Raw genomic sequence first — 17,575 nt, forward strand, 5'->3', positions numbered from 1 at the left:
GGCAGGATAGTCAAACTGCAATAGTGGGGGAAAGTGGACATTAAGGGCTGCCAAACTAGAGCTTGATAGTATTGCAATTCACCTATCAACTGTGTATCAGTATGAGTGCGTGCATGTGTCTGTGTGTATGTGTGTGTGTGTTTCTGTGTGCACGTTTGTGTGTGTGTGTATGTGTTTCTGTGTGCATGTTTGTGTGTGTGTGTCTGTTTCTGTGTGCACGTTTGTGTGTGTGTATGTATGTGTTTGTGTGTGTGTATGTTTCTGTGTGTGTATGTGTGTGTGTGTGTGTGTGTGTATGTATGTGTGTGTGTGTATGTGTATGTCTGTGTGTTTCTTTGTGTTTCTGTGTGCACATTTGTGTGTGTGTATGTATGTGTGTGTGTGCGTGTGTGTGCGTGTGTGCGTGTGTGCGTGCGTGCGTGTGTGTGTGTGCGTGCGTGCGTGTGTGTGTGTGTGCGTGTGTGTGTTTCTGTGTGCATGTGTTTCTGTGTGCACGTGTTTCTGTGTGCACGTTTGTGTGTGTGTGTGTTGTTGTTGCTGTATATGGCCAAGAGCTGGTAAAAGTGTGGACGACTAATAAGTCTTCATAATGATAAAACCCATCCTCAAGGACTCACTCACCCGAGCGCCTGAACATGTCCAACATGCGCTGCGTGACGACAAAACCGCCGCCGATGTTGATGGAAGAGATGAAGGCAGCCAGCGCGGCCAGAGTGTGCAGTGTGTTGTCGGGGTAGTAGCTGCCGCCCATCAGCAGCATGCCGCCCACCGCCGTGATGCCGGAGATGGCGTTGGTCACCGACATGAGTGGAGAGTGGAGAGCCGGAGTCACTCCCCACACCGTGTGGTAGCCTGTGCGGTCACAGGGAAGGAATGGTTGTCATTGCAAGAATCAAACAAGATAGCTTAGTTTATGGAAAACTGTTTTTTAGTTTAACGTTGCATTAACTAACCTTTCTGGGGCTTTTATTCCTGATTTTGGAATTTTTACGGTCTCATTTGTTTCAAATTTTTGTCATTGTAAGTTTTACTGCGAACACAGCCAAGCTCTACGGCGACTGCCGTGAGCTGAAACAGACTGCCACAGACAGCCATATTGGTAATCCAAACTGAACTGATCGTCGAGCCTATGAACGCAAAGACAAAGGAAGCTGTGTGCTCAAAGTTGTAGTCTGTATCACACAAGAATAACCTTAACCTTAACACTTTTTTGTTAAAGCCATTGAAACCCAACAGCATGCCCAGTGAGGCTTTGCTAAATTTAAACTTTACAGGCCAACGTTTGTTTACTTGGATGCTAGGGAAATAATTTTGATCTGTACCCCATTAGACAACTGTGAAATACGTCTTGCCTGCCTTGTCACTTGCACGATAAGGTTTCTGTCCAATGATATTTGAGAAAGGGTGAGAGTGATGTCCGACCTTTGCTTGTGTCTGGGAGCTGGCACAAAAAGTCTGATTTTAGCCTGAAGATTTTCGTGTGTGGTGAAGCAGGTATTAGATGAAGAGGAAAAGAGTAATGGAGACTTACCCACAATGCCAGCCAGACCGAAGACAGTGACCATGGAGGTGAAGGCAGGGTTGGGGGATGCCATTCCCAGTCCTAAAACACAAATAGTCACACGTCACAGGTATAAACCAGACAACGACAGAAGATGACATTTTCATCACGGCTGTTCCCAGGGCTGAATTTCCATCTCGTTAGCAACATGCAGCTGTTCAGGGCCTAGCATTGGAAAAAGTGAGTTCAGCTTACAAAGGCGGGGGCCCCGAATTTGAAGATTTTTTGGAGATTTTTTACCTAAAATGACCTCCCCCCCCCAAAGAAGATTGAGCAACTAAATTATGCCTTTATCAACATCTGCGTTTCACAGTGGCCTGTGATAGCAGCGAAGCCCTTGTTCGCATAACCTATTTCTTTCTGGCACAACTGACAGTATGCTTTGCCAGAAATAGCAACCTTTCGGAGCCATAGTCCGTATCATCACATTACTTCTTCTGACTTGCCTTCCGCCTTCGGAACGAAATCCAGCCATTCCCACTTCCAGGAATACCTGGATTCTTTGTCACTGAATGGCTGACCACGTTCAACAATGTCGCTTCGAGACATTATTTCAAGTCTAGAGCCACAAAACACCGGCACAAAGCATGCACGCGCGATGCCAGAGGAAGTGCGTGCTCAAGCAAACTGTCAAACCGATTGAGAATTGAACCGAACGGCGCACAAAACAAAAGCTGAGACTGTTTGGGTTTACCGTTTGGGAATAACAGGTTTTTGCATTTCGGCGTACACCAAATCGAGTTCCGCGTACTGGAGATGTTATTTCGGCGTAAAGTACGCCGAACGGCTTACCATGCTAGGCCCTGAGCTGTTAATATCACCCATCATCCCCTACTGTAGAGACAGCGGCGTTCTCAGACTCAGAAGACAATCTTTCTTTCTTTATTTGGTGTTTAACGTCGTTTTCAACCACGAAGGTTATATCGCGACGGGGAAAGGGGGGGGTGAGATGGAATAGAGCCACTTGTTAATTGTTTCTTGTTCACAAAAGCACTCAGAAGACAATAAGTCAGTTGGATCCTGAGTAAAAACATAAATTGGTTCACATGTCCTCGCTACAATAAAAAAAAAAAGTTCTGTTAGAACCATCAGACGGTCAGATAAAAAAAAAATGTCAGTGATCGAAGACTGAGAAAAACACTGCCGAGATAACACCAGAGCTAGACCTGTAGGCTTGCTAAGAGGTCAGCTGATAATATGTATGTGCTGGCTGCAGTAGACAAAGAATTCCCTCCCCCTGGCTATTTTTAACTCCCTTTTCCCCAACTCAAAGGCAAGCCAGGAACAGCTGTGTCAAATCTGTAATTTTTTCAATTTAAATTTTTCTCGTTTACATTTCTTTATAATGGGTTCAGGGTGGACATTTTTCCGATCTCCCAGGTCAACTTATGAGCAGACCTGCTAGTGCCTTATCCCCCTTCATGTGTACACGCAAGCACAAGACCATGTGTGCACAGAAAAGATCCTGTAACCCATGTCAGAGTTCGGTGGGTTATAGAAACACAAAAATACCCTGCATTCTTCCCCCAAAAGCGGCAATGGCTGCCTGAATGGCGGGGTAAAAACGATCATACAAAATAAAAACCCACTCGTGCAAAAACATAAGTGAACGTGGGAGTTTCAGCCCATGAACGAAGAAGAAGAAAGCGAGGGAACTGACCGAGCGCAATGCCCAGGCCGGCAGTGTACGTCATGGAGTCCTTGAGGTAAATGTTGAAATAGTTGGGAGGGGGTGGGGGCTCCTTCACTGCAGCGGCCGCAGCAGGCACGGCAGCGGCTGCAACGGGATCTACCTTGGGTGGCGGTGCTGGCCACATCAGTTTGCCCTGAAGGGGGAATAAAAAAACAAGATAGGTAGATAAATGGCATGATTAATTATAGACAAAACAGAACATTCACTACAACTGAGTTTATGGAATGTTAAATCACAGACAAAACAGAAAATTCACTTCAACTGAGTTTATGGAATGGTAAATAACAGACAAAACAGAAAATTAACAACTGAGTTTATGACATGCTAAATTATAGACAAAACAGAAAATTCACTACAACTGAAATCTTATGTTCTCCCAAATTTGATAAATTGGTACCTGGGACCAGTCAAGTGTCCCTGTTTTACAGGTGGCCTGTCATGACAGGTATATTTTGATAGATAATTGATATAGGGACAAGAGAGGGTGTCCTTTTGCAAGGTGGCCTGCTATCGGAGGGGCCTCACATCGCTGATACCACACGCACATTCTGAATTCGGAATTTGCGTCGATTTTTTAATTATGTATTTGTCAGGTTGATTTGGGGGGTACCCTTACTTACAAGGCGGTCACGTGACTCCTGTAAAAGAAATCTTTGATCCATAAAAGTGTGCAAGACACCCCAAGTTGAGTGCCTTTCATTGCATAGAAAGTTTGAATGAAATGACACGGGAATGAATGTTTTAGTTAGGGTACAGAAATGGGTGCAATAATTTTTTGGCCGAGTTTATTTGAATTGGCATTGTGTAGAGAAATCGAAAATTTCAACAATAAATTTTCATTTAATTAATATACTTACCCAACTCACATATATAGCATTAACTTCCGTTTGATGCTTAGACATTGAAGTACAGACCCTGGTAACAGGGGGAGGTAACTCCCAAAACAAAACCTTGAAGTCAAGGCCCTTTACCTCCCCTCACTGGCAGCCCGCGCATGCGCGGTACATACCTAGCTAAAAAGAAGATCTCTTACAGATAATTCACTTCGGCTTCAGCATAAAAAGAAAGACGAACTGCTCAGCAGGAAAACGAATGTCACCTGCCTGGCAGCGCTACAGCTCTTGTCCGCCATGTTGAAAACCACAACTCCATGAAGACAGAGACACCAAGTTTACAACACAATTTACCAAAATGCAAATGGCGGCACAAGCTATGAACAAGAAGAATCTGTTACAGATAAGTCACTAGACTTACGAACTGCTCGGCGGAGAAAGGACAGAACTTGTCTGAGTGAGCAACTGCTCTTGTCCGCCATTGTGAAAACAAAACGAACTCCGTGAAAACGGAGAGAGACATTTTCACCAGTGAACAGTTACAATAAACAAAAGTTGTAAACAAGAAAGATCTCACCAACAGCTTAGCAAGATGTACCTAGGGTCAATGGCCTTCCTCACAGGAGGCCAAAGGCTGAAAAGCCTAGAAGAAGTACGAACACATCTGAACACAAGCGTGTTGAAGTAGGGAATGACTATACCGGCGGTATGTACCGCGCATGCGCGGGCTGCCGGTGAGGGGAGGTAACTACCAGGGCCTCAACTTCAAGGTTTTGTTATGTTTTGGGAGTTACCCCCCCCCTGTTACCAGGGTCTGTACTTCAATGTCTAAGCATCAAACGGAAGTTAATGCTATATATATGCAAGTTGGAGTAAGAATATGTGATTTAATATTTATTTGTTAATGTATTTTGTGAGGAGCTGACAACTAATGTAGCATTCACACCACAGAAGTATTCTCATTATTATCCCAGCGAAGCTGGAGGTATCCCGTGAACGCTATACTGTAATCGACTTGAGAAATGTGCACACCGAATAATACATGATAAAGAAGGATTCTTTGTGCCCGGCTACGTGCTACAGGTGGAGATGGAAGTTCACCAAAAATTGGGACCATACTAACAAAAATACGGTGGGTGCAATAGTCGCCCCCATTTTTTCAGCAAACGCCACCCAAGGCCGTTTTGGACGGGTAGAAATTCCGTAGTTTCCAAGTCTATGGATAAAGCTCGCGTAAGAAGAATACGTCACGGTCGAAAGTCTTTGACGTCAATTAATGCATCATGACGTCATGCCTCCCTGAAGTCTTTCTCTCTCGCGCAGTGTGTGTGTTTGTGTTCATTTTGTGCACATGTGTTAGTGTTACTGTGTGTGTGTGTGTGTGTGTGTGTGTGTGTGTGTGTGTGTGTGCGCGCGCGCACGCGTGCATGAGTCTGTACTCGTGTGTGTGTAAGTGTGTGTGTGGGCATAAGTGTATGTGTGTGCGTGTGTGTGTGTTTGTTTGTAAAGGTGTGTATGTCCGTCTGTCCATATGTGCGTATGGGTGTGTGTTTTGTGTGTATGAAGTTTTTTTGTGAGAGAGTGAGACTGAGTGAGTGCGTGTTAGTGAGTATGTGTGTGTCTGACTTGGGGTGTGTGTGTGTGTGTGCGTGTGTGTGTACGTGTGTCTGTGTCTGTGTGTGTTTGAGAGAGAGAGAGAGTGTGTGTGTGTGTGTGTGTGTGTGTGTGAATGTGTGTGTGCATGAGTTTGTGTGTATGTTTGTGTGTGTATGAGTGTGCATATGTGTTTGTTTGTAAAGGTGTGTGTGTCCGACTGTCTATGTACGTATTTGTTTGTTTGTTTGCTTAACGCCCAGCCGACCACGAAGGGCCATATCAGGGCGGTGCTGCTTTGACATATATAACGTGCGCCACACACAAGACAGAAGTCGCAGCACAGGCTTCATGTCTCACCCAGTCACATTATTCCTACACCGGACCAACCAGTCCTAGCACTAACCCCACAATGCCAGACGCCAGGCGGAGCAGCCACTAGATTGCCAATTTTAAAGTCTTAGGTATGACCCGGCCGGGGTTCGAACCCACGACCTCCCTTACCACTAGGCCAACCGTGCCGGTCTATGTGCGTATAAGTGTGTGTTTTGTGTGTATGAGATTTGTGTGAGTCAATGTGTGTGTGGTTGTGTGTGTGTGTGTGTGTGTGTGTGTGTGTGTGCGTGTGTGCGTGCGTATGTACAGTGTGTGTGGGTGTGTGTGTGTGTGTGTGTGTGTGTGTGTGTGTCTGTTTGTATAAGAGAGAAAGAGAGAGTGGGTGGGTGTGTGTGCGTAAGTGTATGTGTGTGTGCATGTGTGTTTGTTTGTAAAGGTGTTTATGTCCGTCTGTCTATATGTGCGTATGGGGGTGTGTTTTGTGTGTATGAAGTGTGTGTGAGAGAGTGAGTGAGTGCGTGTGAGTGAGTGTGTATGTGTGTACGTGTGTAACTTGGGGGGTGTGTGTGTGTGAATGTGTGTGTGCATGAGTGTGTGTGTATGTTTGTGTGTGTAAGAAAGACTGAGAGAGAGGGAGAAAGAGTGTGTGTGTGTGAATGTGTGTGTGCATGAGTGTGTGTGTATGTTTGTGTGTGTATGAGTGTGTATATGTGTTTGTTTGTAAAGGTGTGTGTGTCCGTCTGTCTATGTGCGTATTTGTTTGTTTGTTTGCTTAACGCCCAGCCGACCACGAAGGGCCATAATTATCAGGGCGGTGCTGCTTTGAGATATAACGTGCGCCACACACAAGGCAGAAGTCGCAGCACAGGCTTCATGTCTCACCCAGTCACATTATTATGACACCGGACCAACCAGTCCTAGCATGCACTAACCCCATAATGCCAGACGACAGGCGGAGCAGCCACTAGATTGCCAATTTTAAAGTCTCAGGTATGACCCGGCCTGGGTTCTAACCCACGACCTCCCGATCACGGGGCGGACGCCTTACCACTAGGCCAACCGTGTATGTGCGTATGAGTGTGTGTTTTGTGTGTATGAGATTTGTGTGAGTCAATGTGTGTGTGTGTGTGTGTGTGTGTGTGTGTGTGTGTGTGTGTGTGTATGTGTGTTTGTTTGTAAAGGTGTTTATGTCCGTCTGTCTATATGTGCGTATGGGGGTGTGTTTTGTGTGTATGAAGTGTGTGTGAGAGAGTGAGTGAGTGCGTGTGAGTGAGTGTGTATGTGTGTACGTGTGTGACTTGGGGTGTGTGTGTGTGTGTGAGTGCGTGTGAGTGAGTGTGTATGTGTGTACGTGTGTGACTTGGGGTGTGTGTGTGTGTGTGCGTGTGCGTGTGTGTGTGTGTGTGTGTGTGTGTGTTCGTGTGTGTGTGTTCGTGTGTGTGTGTGTTTGAGAGAGAGAAAGAGAGAGAGTAAGAGAGAGGTTTGTCTTTCGCTGGGGTATGCAGTGCCTTGGCGTTGCACATCTACTTAATTATTATCATTATCATCACAAACATTCTATGACTTGACAGGAACGTAAAAATGTGAACAAAAATAATTGCAGATTTCTTTACATCCTTCATTTTCTAAACAGGCACGGGAATGGCTGAGAGAAAAATCCTCTGAAATCAAGAGGGGGTCAGGAACATTTTTTAATGGAAGTTAGTCGAAAGTTAGTATCAAATTCAACTACTTGGCTCACCGAAAAGCGCTGCAGTCAATAATCTTTTCCTCATACAGAGGTGTTCTTTTTAAAGACGCTTGAACGATTTGAGCATACAAAAACGCTCTTGCGAATTTTTTTCCTCTGAAAAGTTTTTTATCCTTTGAAATTTCAATTCTAAACCTCTGAAATTAGCGGAATCGAGGACCATTCCCATGCCTGTTTAAACCATCACAGGAGGACACAGGTCAGTGACTTGTAATCGAGACACAGGTACTTACGTCATGGAGAATAATAGATCCTCTGATCACCTCGTCTGCCATGTCCAAGTAGTAATGATTCTGCGCACCTGAAACAACAAATTTTTGTTCACTTTTTTTACTTCACATATTGAATCAACATTTCAGGTGAAAAATTAAAGTTATTCACAGCGTAGTGTGCAGTTTCAAAAAGTTTTATCACTTCGGAAAAAAATGGTTGAAGTAACATGAGTAATATTTCTCATATATGACTAAGTGCCAAAAGGTGCTCACAGAACAGAAGACGACTTTGTTTTACAATAAAAATGTTTCTAAAAACGTGTGTCTGCTGAAAATTGGTGTGTGTGTGGATGAATGTGCGAAGAGATAGTGGACATAATTTCGTGTGTCTGACTTGAACGGTTTTGAAGTTATCTTTGTTTAAAGTCAAAAATAACGCCAAAACCGGCCATCTGAAAAAGGACATCGTGATACCTCGTGTTTTGAATATGCCACAGAAAAATAACAAGAAGCACAAATGAATTGCATTTAGTTTGATTGAATGCCTGAAACATCGCTTTACAGACGAGACCAAACGTCAAATCTAAATCTCGAGAGAATTTTTTTTTTTCGATAACGGAATTTTAAGGTGTCGCACGCAAGATGATTCGTCATCACGGCATACATTTTTCAATCGCAGATATTTACTAAATTTCTTTTTCAAAAACTCTGGAATTGATGTCGACACGTCAAGCGATAACGGTGTATCAAACTGCTGTCTTTCAAGTAATCCAGCAAAGACTGCAGAACTTTTGAACAGCATTTTTGAAAACGATTTGAAAATTTCGTCATATCTTGCGTGCGACAAAATGTTCGGTAATTAACGGTTATTTTCTTTTAAAAACAAAATTTACATGTACAAAGATCTACTTCATTTACGGAACCACGTGACACATTCTGTGTTCAAAATTTGTGAAGAAATCACGAACCACGATTGCGCTATCAAGTGTTGAAATTATGTCGTCAACATCTTTTCAGATCTTGCGTGCGACACCTTCTTGCGTTCAACATAAAATGTCACTACCTTATCGAGTTTAATGGGTAAAACTAACTATTTGTTGTCTTAGTTTAATCTTCTTAATTAAAAGCGTAATAAAACCGAACTTCTAAGATGAATTTTAATTGAGATTAGCGAAAGAGCGGGCACGCAAGTCGACCTTAAAGTAAAAGAATGATAACACGAGCGTTTGTCGTGTTGTCTTGCGTGCAACACATTGTCCAAAAAGGAAAATGTATATTTTTCTCAGACGTTTTTTAAGTTGAAACCTTGAAACTTCACACACATTTGGGGTTTAATCGCCCCCATGCATGGTAAAAGTCTTGTTGACCCTTGTCAGATTTCAAGGTCACGGCTGGGTCACATGTGGTTCAGAAAACGGATGAAACATATTTTTTCAGAGATTTTTGAAGCTAGAACCTTCAAACTTCAAACAACGCTTTTGCTTAATGATTGTTCAACATGGAGAATTCAAGGTTGATCCTTGAGAAATGTGAAGGTCACAGCAGGGTCTCGTGTGGGTAAAAAAAAAAAACATAACCTTTTTCTCAGAGTTTTTCAAAGCAAGAACCTTGAAAGTTCACATCTTTGGGCTTAATAGCCTCCATACACGGTTAAAGTCTTGTTGACCTTTGTCGAATCTCAAGGTCACATGGGCAAATCAAAAACACGAAAATGCATCATTATCTCAGTTGTTTTTAAAGGGAGAGCCTTCAAACATCACACAACTCTCAACTCCGACTTAAAGAAGTTAAGGTAGATCCTTGTCACATGTCAAGGTCACAGAAAGGTCTCGTACGGGTAAAGCAAACAAAACAAACAGATAATATTCATTTTTTCAGCTTTGTTGTTAGCTAGAATAGAGGCACATGCCACCATTCCATTCAACATGACTCATAGAAATGTATGATGTATGACGTAATTGCATTGTGTGTAATGACGCGGCTGCATCTGTAGTTATTCCAGCCTTTGAAGAAATGGCGTTTTTCCTTGCTTGGACACATTTTTCCTTTTCTTGGATGTTTCCGGAGTTTGGGTGAGTTTGGTGTATATGGTTGAACACAATTTAAAATTTGCATAAAAGTGTATTAAAATAAACAGTGGTAGCCAGTCTCATCTGTTGTGTCGACAATTTAATCTCTTTTGTGTGACCTCAACTTGACCCCTCTGAATGCTCTCAATCATGGAAATTGACCACACTTTGATTATAACCAAACAACATCAAAACTTTGGAATGTGTGAAGTTTCAAAGGTGTTGCTTAAAAGGCGTTCGTGAAAATGACAATTGTATGTGTCTGACTTCAATGCGACCCCGCTGCGACCTTGACGTTTGATTTTATCAACCAGACTTTCATCATGTGTGAATGACTTCAAACACTATAAAACTAGTTGAAGAAATTGACAATTTTTCAAAGTTTAAGCCAGATGGCACTGCTGTGACCTTGAAATTTGACAAACATTAACCAGGCGGTCACCTTTTTTAGAAAATATCCTTAAAGGATCTTTAACCTCACTGTGACCTTGGAATTTGATGAGGTTTAATTTAACTTGCGTAGTGTGCCAAGTTTCAAGGCCCTAGCTTCAAAAACATATGAGAAAACCTCATTGAAAAATGTATATGTTTGACCTCAACGCGACCCTGCTGTGACCTTGACTTTTTCAACCAGACTTTAATCGTGTGTGAACATTATACACTAGAACTGTGTGTATTTTCAAAGCTCGTGCTATAAACGCGCTGAATAAATTGAAAATATTCCACATTTGGACCAGATGTGACCCCGCTGTGACCTTGAACTTTGACAAAGATTAACAAGCAGGTCACTTTTAATGAGGTTTTATAAAAATGCTGAAAGTATGTGAAGTGTGTAAAGTCTAACTGATCTAGTATTAAAACATGTAAGACGTGACAACGACAATTTTCCAGTTTGCAAAGGAAATTTAACCTCGCTGTGACCTTGAAATTCAATGTTGTTTAATGTGATGTGCACCATACCTGGAGGTCATTATACTTTGGTTGTGTGCCAAGTTTCAAAGCCCTAGCTTTAAAAACGTGCGAGATAACCTTAATGCTATGACTCAGTGCCGTTTTGAATGATATAACGAACAAAATTATCGTTATTTGTAAAATCATTTGGGTAAATTTATCTTTTCTTTTCGTAATTGGGTTCCAGCATCTGTTGTCTTAACAAAAATCACAATATCAGTCGTGTTTGTCAACTTTTATTTTTTAGCCCCTTTGTCCGCTTTTCGTGCGCACCTTTTGGCACTTAGTCATATACCCCTCGAAATCGGAGAATGGCTGCCAAAATGGCAGGGTCAACCACACGAGTGTACATCTACACCCAAGAAGGAAGAAGAAGATATTAATCATATAAATACGTACTTAAAACCCCTGACTTGTAACTCCATCAGAAAACGATGGTTGCTACTTCTGGTAAGTAAGGGAAAGCCCTTCGGGGAGCTCAGTCCCGATCACAGAGTATGCGTAGTATAATGGGACAGGGCAGCTAGAGCAAGCTAGGCTACCAACCCAGCATTTCTGTGACACAGTAAATGATGCTAAACCACTGATTGAAAATCCAATCCGAAAACAAATACTTCTGAAAGGACCCTTCCTTTCTTCCAAACTATATTTGCAAAGAACCCCCCAAGCAACAGACACATTTTCCGGCTACAGACTAAAAGGTAAAAAAAAGAAAAAAAGAAAAGGTAAAGGCATTCCCATAACCATCTGGTCGTAGGGGGGAGAGAGGTTAGAGATCTCAACTTTTCTGGGGCCAGCTTTATGAGGGCGGTGCCCATCTCCTCTCCCTCCCTGCCTTCACCTTCCTCGGCCCTGAATAGGGTCAGAGTGCTAGAAAAATCTGGTATTTGTATTTGCCCCGAGTGGGGGAAAAGCACGACATCCAGCGTGAGAGGCAAGCGCTCTAGCACTGCGCCACTCTGACTCTCAACTACAAGGTAATCTATGATAAAACTGACCAAAAGACAAAAGAAGCTTGGAGATATTGTTGGCGTAGAGAGTGGAGGACTGGGTGGGCAGACGAGAGGGGAGGTCGGTGTAGCCGATGTGGATGACGTCTTTGTACGAGTACAGCTCCCCTGGTTTGGTGGTGGCGATGTTGCCGCCGGCTTCTGCCGCCATATCCACCACCACGGAGCCTGGCTTCATGGATTCCACCATTTCCTGCCACACAGCAAAAACAGCCACATAAGACAAACTCCCGTTAGAGTTTATCACATTTACAAGAGGTAGTCTCCAACCTTCAGACAATACAATCAAAACCCCTTTCAGTAAATTCCTTTCAGTCAATACAGTGGAACCCCCCTTTTAAGACCCCCCAATTTAAGACTCAAGACATTGTTTTCTCAGACTTACTATTTATAGACAGTAAATGTACCCCTATTTTAAGACTCGCTCCTTTTTAAGACCCGATTTTCTCAGATCCTTGGAGTAAAACCTACTTACTATTAACTCTGAATTCTGTGCGTAAAATGAATGAGTCTAATCTGCCACACAACAATCTCGTTTATATCTTTGAAGTCTGTGCGTAAAATGAATGAGTCTAATCTGCCACACAACAATCTCGTTTATATCTTTGAAGTCTGTGCGTAAAATGAATGAGTCTAATCTGCCACACAACAATCTCGTTTATATCTTTGCCTTTTTCCCAGACACTCTGTTTCAAAGCAATTTGGGTTTGCCAAGACAGACACATAAAGCTTCACAAAAAACACTGTCATTTGCTTCCACTAGGCTTATGGTAGGCGCTCAGAACACAAGACAATAGTAAGTGACAATTATGCTGAACCAGTCTCACTGAGAGTTATGCTGAACCAGTCTCACTGAGAGTTATGCTAAACCAGTCTCACTGAGAGTTATGCTAAACCAGTCTCACTGAGAGTTATGCTGAACCAGTCTCACTGAGAGTTATGCTGAACCAGACTCACTGAGAGTTATGCTGAACCAGTCTCACTGAGAGTTATGCTGAACCAGTCTCACTGAGAGTTATGCTGAACCAGTCTCCTAAAACTTGAGACAATAATAAGCATTGAGAATCACAATAATCTGACTTCCACTGTTCGTTCAAGCCAAGCCTCCCCACTGAACTATCGGTATAGTCCCAAATTAAGCCAGTGGAAGTGACGTCACATACTGAAACAAGAGAGATGGTTTGAGATTCACTCAGTGGTACAGTGCAACTCGCACGGGGCTAAATCGACCATTTTGGGAAATAACTGTCGGGTTTGTATGGCTTGTGGAAGAGTGACATTATCTTGCAAAACCTCGGCCAAACAGCGGAGGGGCCAATCACTAGCGAAGGGAGTGTCACTCTCCTTCACCACATACAAACCCTACGGAGTTATTTTGGGAATTCGTCTATTAGGTCATTGGCAAATCACCACTGGAGCAAACTCATCAACGTTCCTCTGACCTGGCTGATGAGTTTTGGCGCTGGCTTGCCGGGGATGAGGGCGGTGGTGATGAGGATGTCGATTTCTTTGCACTGCTTTGCGAACAGCGCCATCTCCGCATCGATGAACTCCTTGGACATCACCTTGGCGTAGCCGCCAGTGCCTTCCCCTGATTCCTGGTGAAAGTCAAGGGAGTCCATGAGCACATTTTATTCACTCAGCAGCATTCAGATTAATACAACTTCTGCCAAGAAGAGTCCTGGAAACCGATGCATGAAGAGCCTAAAATCAAACCAAAGCAGTATTGAGATATGATGGCCAAGTTAGTTTCTGAAACAGTAATAAGCAACAAAGCCCTTTAAACTAATCAAAGGCATTGGCACTCGCATACTCAAACAAGTATGAGATAACATGGAAATTGTATATATAATGTGCACAAATAAGCTATGAGTTTCAAGGTTTACATGCAACAGTCACTGGTATGAAACAACTGTGTCTATGTTCTCGCTCTTTTCTGAACCAATAAACATAAACTCCTTGCATTCTCAGTGATGACTTAAGTTTTTCTGCCTAGCTCAGTGAGTAACAGAGCTGGCTTTGAAACCAGTCACGTTCGGTGTTGGTTAGAATGCTGGGTTCGACAAGGAATTTACTTTCCGGAGTCAACTTTGTACAGACTCTCAAAGAATCAAGCTGAATATAAAAAACTTTAAATAAACTTCCTACCTTGACGTTCAATTCCAAGAACTCGGCTCCAAAGGACTCCACCTGCTCCTTCACTGCTGCTCGGGTATCGAAGGCTCGGACAATGGCACCCATGTTTTTAGCGGTACCAATGGCCGACAGACCCGCCACGCCTCCACCAATCACCAGCACTTTGGCTGGCGGCACTTTCCCTGCTGCCGTGATCTGACCTGCACACGCACACATGTTGAACATTGCTGTCCTTGATTCTCCATAACAACCATTTTCAGCGACCAATAAGTAACACTGCCTTGACCTGCTAGAGACAGATAACCATAACACACTTTCCGTGGATTAGAGAAGAATGAACCGAGACAGAATGTTGTTCTTTCCCTGGTGATAGTTTTGTTAAATTGTACTAATTACAATTGGCTATTCAACAGATTCAAACTTTATTCAGGAAGTGCAAAACTCTAACCTGTCAATTTTCTATCAAACCCAAAGAATAAACTTGATGAAATCTGTGCAATATAAACCCTACACCCATCTTGGACAGTTCCTTTTTTTGCCCTTAACACTGGAAACCAAGCCCCCCCCCCCCCCCCCCCCATTTTAGATTAAAGGCTCCCTCCTTTGTAAGACCTTCATTTTTCAGATTTGTTGGTTCATAGCCTGTATATATTTACCTCAATTTCATAACCTGATTTTCTCAGATTTTTGGAGGTCAACTGTACAAGTATTGAAAACCCCTAAAACAAGGCAAAGGTGGAGAAAAAAAAGAAAAAAAAGAAGATTTTTAAAAAAAAATTCATTCCACAACTTCACCTGTGAAGAAGCGACCAAAGTTGTTGGCAGCCTCCACAACGGCCTTGTAACCGGCAATGTTCCCCATAGACGACAGGGCGTCAAACACCTGCGCCCGACTGATCCTCGGCACGCAGTCCATGCCAAAGACAGTCATATTGCGGGCGGCGAGCAGGTCGATGAGCTCTTTGTTCTGGGCGGGGTAGAAGAAGCTAATGAGAGTGCCGTTCTCACGGAATTTGTCCACCTCTTCCGCCAGCGGCTGGCGCACTTTCAGGATGATGTCGGAGTGGAACGTGTCTTGTTCCCCCTTGATAAAAGGAATGATGATACGAATATGAAAATTGCACGAATAACAACAACATTTTGGCTAAGCTGCTTTAAGATTTGTGTATGTGACCTGATAAGTACTAAAACAAAATTGTGTGCAGTCACATAATAGCCAAGTCAATTCAATCTCAAATAATTTAGGCTAAATCACCGATTTCCCTCAGGTGCCAGAACCACTTTAGATACAGCAGGCTGTGTCAGTCTGACCTGTTTACCCCAAAACTTGACAAGAGTAATGGTCAAATAAAAAATAGTAATCTGACGACCAAAATAGTAACCCAGTGGTTACAAACACCAACATTAGGAACACAAACCCATAGCTGCCAACCTTCTGAAGTCAAAATCCAGGAGCCAGGGAGACCGTTTAGTCTTGAATATGAGCAGGGAGAAGTTGTCAAATTCTGGAGATTCCCGAAAAATCCGGGAGGGTTGGCAGCTATGCAAACTTTATTTGAAGCATATGTGAAAATCGTAGTCTGGACTTTAACAAAGTATTTTTTCCCAAAATCCTAAAAAATAGTAATAAATTACTCCAAAATAATACGGGAAAACAGGTCTGGGACTAGAGTTAATCAAGGACTCTGAGGAATCCAGTACCTTAATGATGGCGCCCGCTGCCTCATAATCTTCGTTCTTGAACTTGGCCTCCTCACCGGCACCTCCTTCAATGTTCACGGCGAAACCTTTCTTCACCAAATTCTGCAAGACAAGAACAGACGTTATCTTCCAAGAAATTGCACACACACACAAAAAAAGACAAAAATGAAAGTAGGTCCCACTTTTGTTTTGAGAATGAAAGAAATTGATGCTACATTTCTGACGTTCTGCTTGTAGTAACTTTAACAGTATTGAGGTCTGAACTATTGGTAAGTTGACTCTGCATAAACTCCATTGCTGTCAATGTCACTTACATATCAAAATAATTAACTAAGTCAGGAAAATTATTATACCTAGAGTCAGGGTAATATTGAACAGAGCCAGGAAAACTATTTCAGACAAGAACAATTTGATTGTACGTGACCCGATTGTTTTAATATCATTAAAAGTGATCTCTGAATAAGTCAAACGTTTCTGAACAAAAGACAATAAATCGTACATTTTTCTTCAAGTCTTAGCATCCTCCTTGCCTGCATACACTCGAGTCGACCAAAATAACATACATGTACATTTTAACCCACAAACAGAGAGAGAAACAGTGATAGACACAAAAGCTCCTAGACATTCTCACCGCCACAGCTGCAGGGGAAAGGGCTACACGGCGCTCATTGTGGGCGATCTCCTTCGGCACGCCGATGGTCAGTTTCTCGTAGGGGATGCCCCTGGGAGGAGCATCTTTCTCCGCCTTCTGGCAAAACCGTCGCCCCGCAGTCTTTAGGCCACGGCTGCAACGCAGGCTGAGTTTGCTGACATGGGAGCCTATGCTGTCAGCCAGCAGGGCTGCCTTCTGAATCCTCAGCATCTCGGACGTTCCTACAACACAAAGAGTACAAGGTTTTTAGAGAGGGTAAACGTGAACATGAAAGGCAGAAAGGACACAAACACACACAGAAAGGAATGGTTGCTCTCTAAACCATCAGCATGTTGAAATTAAGTTCTTGCAAAATTAGGGTACCAGACTTTTAGTGTGGGTAAAGTGAACATGAAAGGCAACAAGTCGCGTGAAGTGATATAAGCACATTTAGTCAAGCTGTCGGCATAATAGGAACAGATTAACACACAAAAAAACCAGTCATCGCCAAGACTGTATTAAGATAGTTTCGACTAACCACACGGAAAACCGAGACTAGTCACGCTCGTCTCGAAGGCAGTACTCATTTTCTTATTTCTTATTTTCTTTCATTCTGAATCTGAGCACATTTTTATGGTAAACATGACATATGTATATATGTTTTTGAAATCAGAAGAAATTGAGGAATACGATGCAATTAATTTTAAAACTGCTAGTGAAAATTCGATCTTAATTAGTAAATTACAAGTTTAATTAGCAAACTACTTAACTAATTTTCACGCTGCTGGGCTAAAATTCAATCCCATAGTCTGGACTTCGTCGAAAATTGCTTGACCAAAATTTCAATTAATTTGATTAAAAAATGAGGGCGTGACAATGCGGCCTCAACTTTCACAAAAAGCCGGATATGACGTCATCAAAGATATTTATCGAAAAAATGAAAAAAACAACGTCTGGGGATATTATACCCAGGAACTCTCATGTGAAATTTCATGAAGATCGGTCCAGCAGTTTTCTCTGAATCGATGTATATCAAAAATTGACTAAATGTAAAAATAACACAAAAACACAGAAAGAAAAGGTTGCTCACTAAACCTAC

The 17,575-nt window shown here is 42.7% G+C and overlaps 1 protein-coding gene across 1 annotated transcript in view; it reads right to left on the reverse strand.

Moving 5' to 3' along the window:
• LOC138979864 (NAD(P) transhydrogenase, mitochondrial-like) overlaps nucleotides 1-17,575 on the reverse strand; it is a 29,408-nt gene that overhangs the window by 9,227 nt on the left and 2,606 nt on the right. Inside the window, exons 2-11 of the mRNA XM_070352618.1 lie at nucleotides 16,477-16,718; nucleotides 15,846-15,947; nucleotides 14,940-15,228; nucleotides 14,157-14,344; nucleotides 13,451-13,606; nucleotides 11,997-12,201; nucleotides 8,000-8,067; nucleotides 3,222-3,387; nucleotides 1,532-1,603; nucleotides 622-852 (exon numbers count right to left, since the gene is read on the reverse strand). Of these exons, the coding sequence (XP_070208719.1) occupies nucleotides 622-852; nucleotides 1,532-1,603; nucleotides 3,222-3,387; nucleotides 8,000-8,067; nucleotides 11,997-12,201; nucleotides 13,451-13,606; nucleotides 14,157-14,344; nucleotides 14,940-15,228; nucleotides 15,846-15,947; nucleotides 16,477-16,707 (1,708 nt within the window). The 5' untranslated portion in view covers nucleotides 16,708-16,718. The remainder of the gene's footprint in view (nucleotides 1-621; nucleotides 853-1,531; nucleotides 1,604-3,221; nucleotides 3,388-7,999; nucleotides 8,068-11,996; nucleotides 12,202-13,450; nucleotides 13,607-14,156; nucleotides 14,345-14,939; nucleotides 15,229-15,845; nucleotides 15,948-16,476; nucleotides 16,719-17,575) is intronic.

The sequence above is a fragment of the Littorina saxatilis genome, linkage group LG11 (assembly GCF_037325665.1).
Source record: "Littorina saxatilis isolate snail1 linkage group LG11, US_GU_Lsax_2.0, whole genome shotgun sequence".
NCBI classification, from domain to species: Eukaryota; Metazoa; Mollusca; class Gastropoda; order Littorinimorpha; family Littorinidae; genus Littorina; species Littorina saxatilis.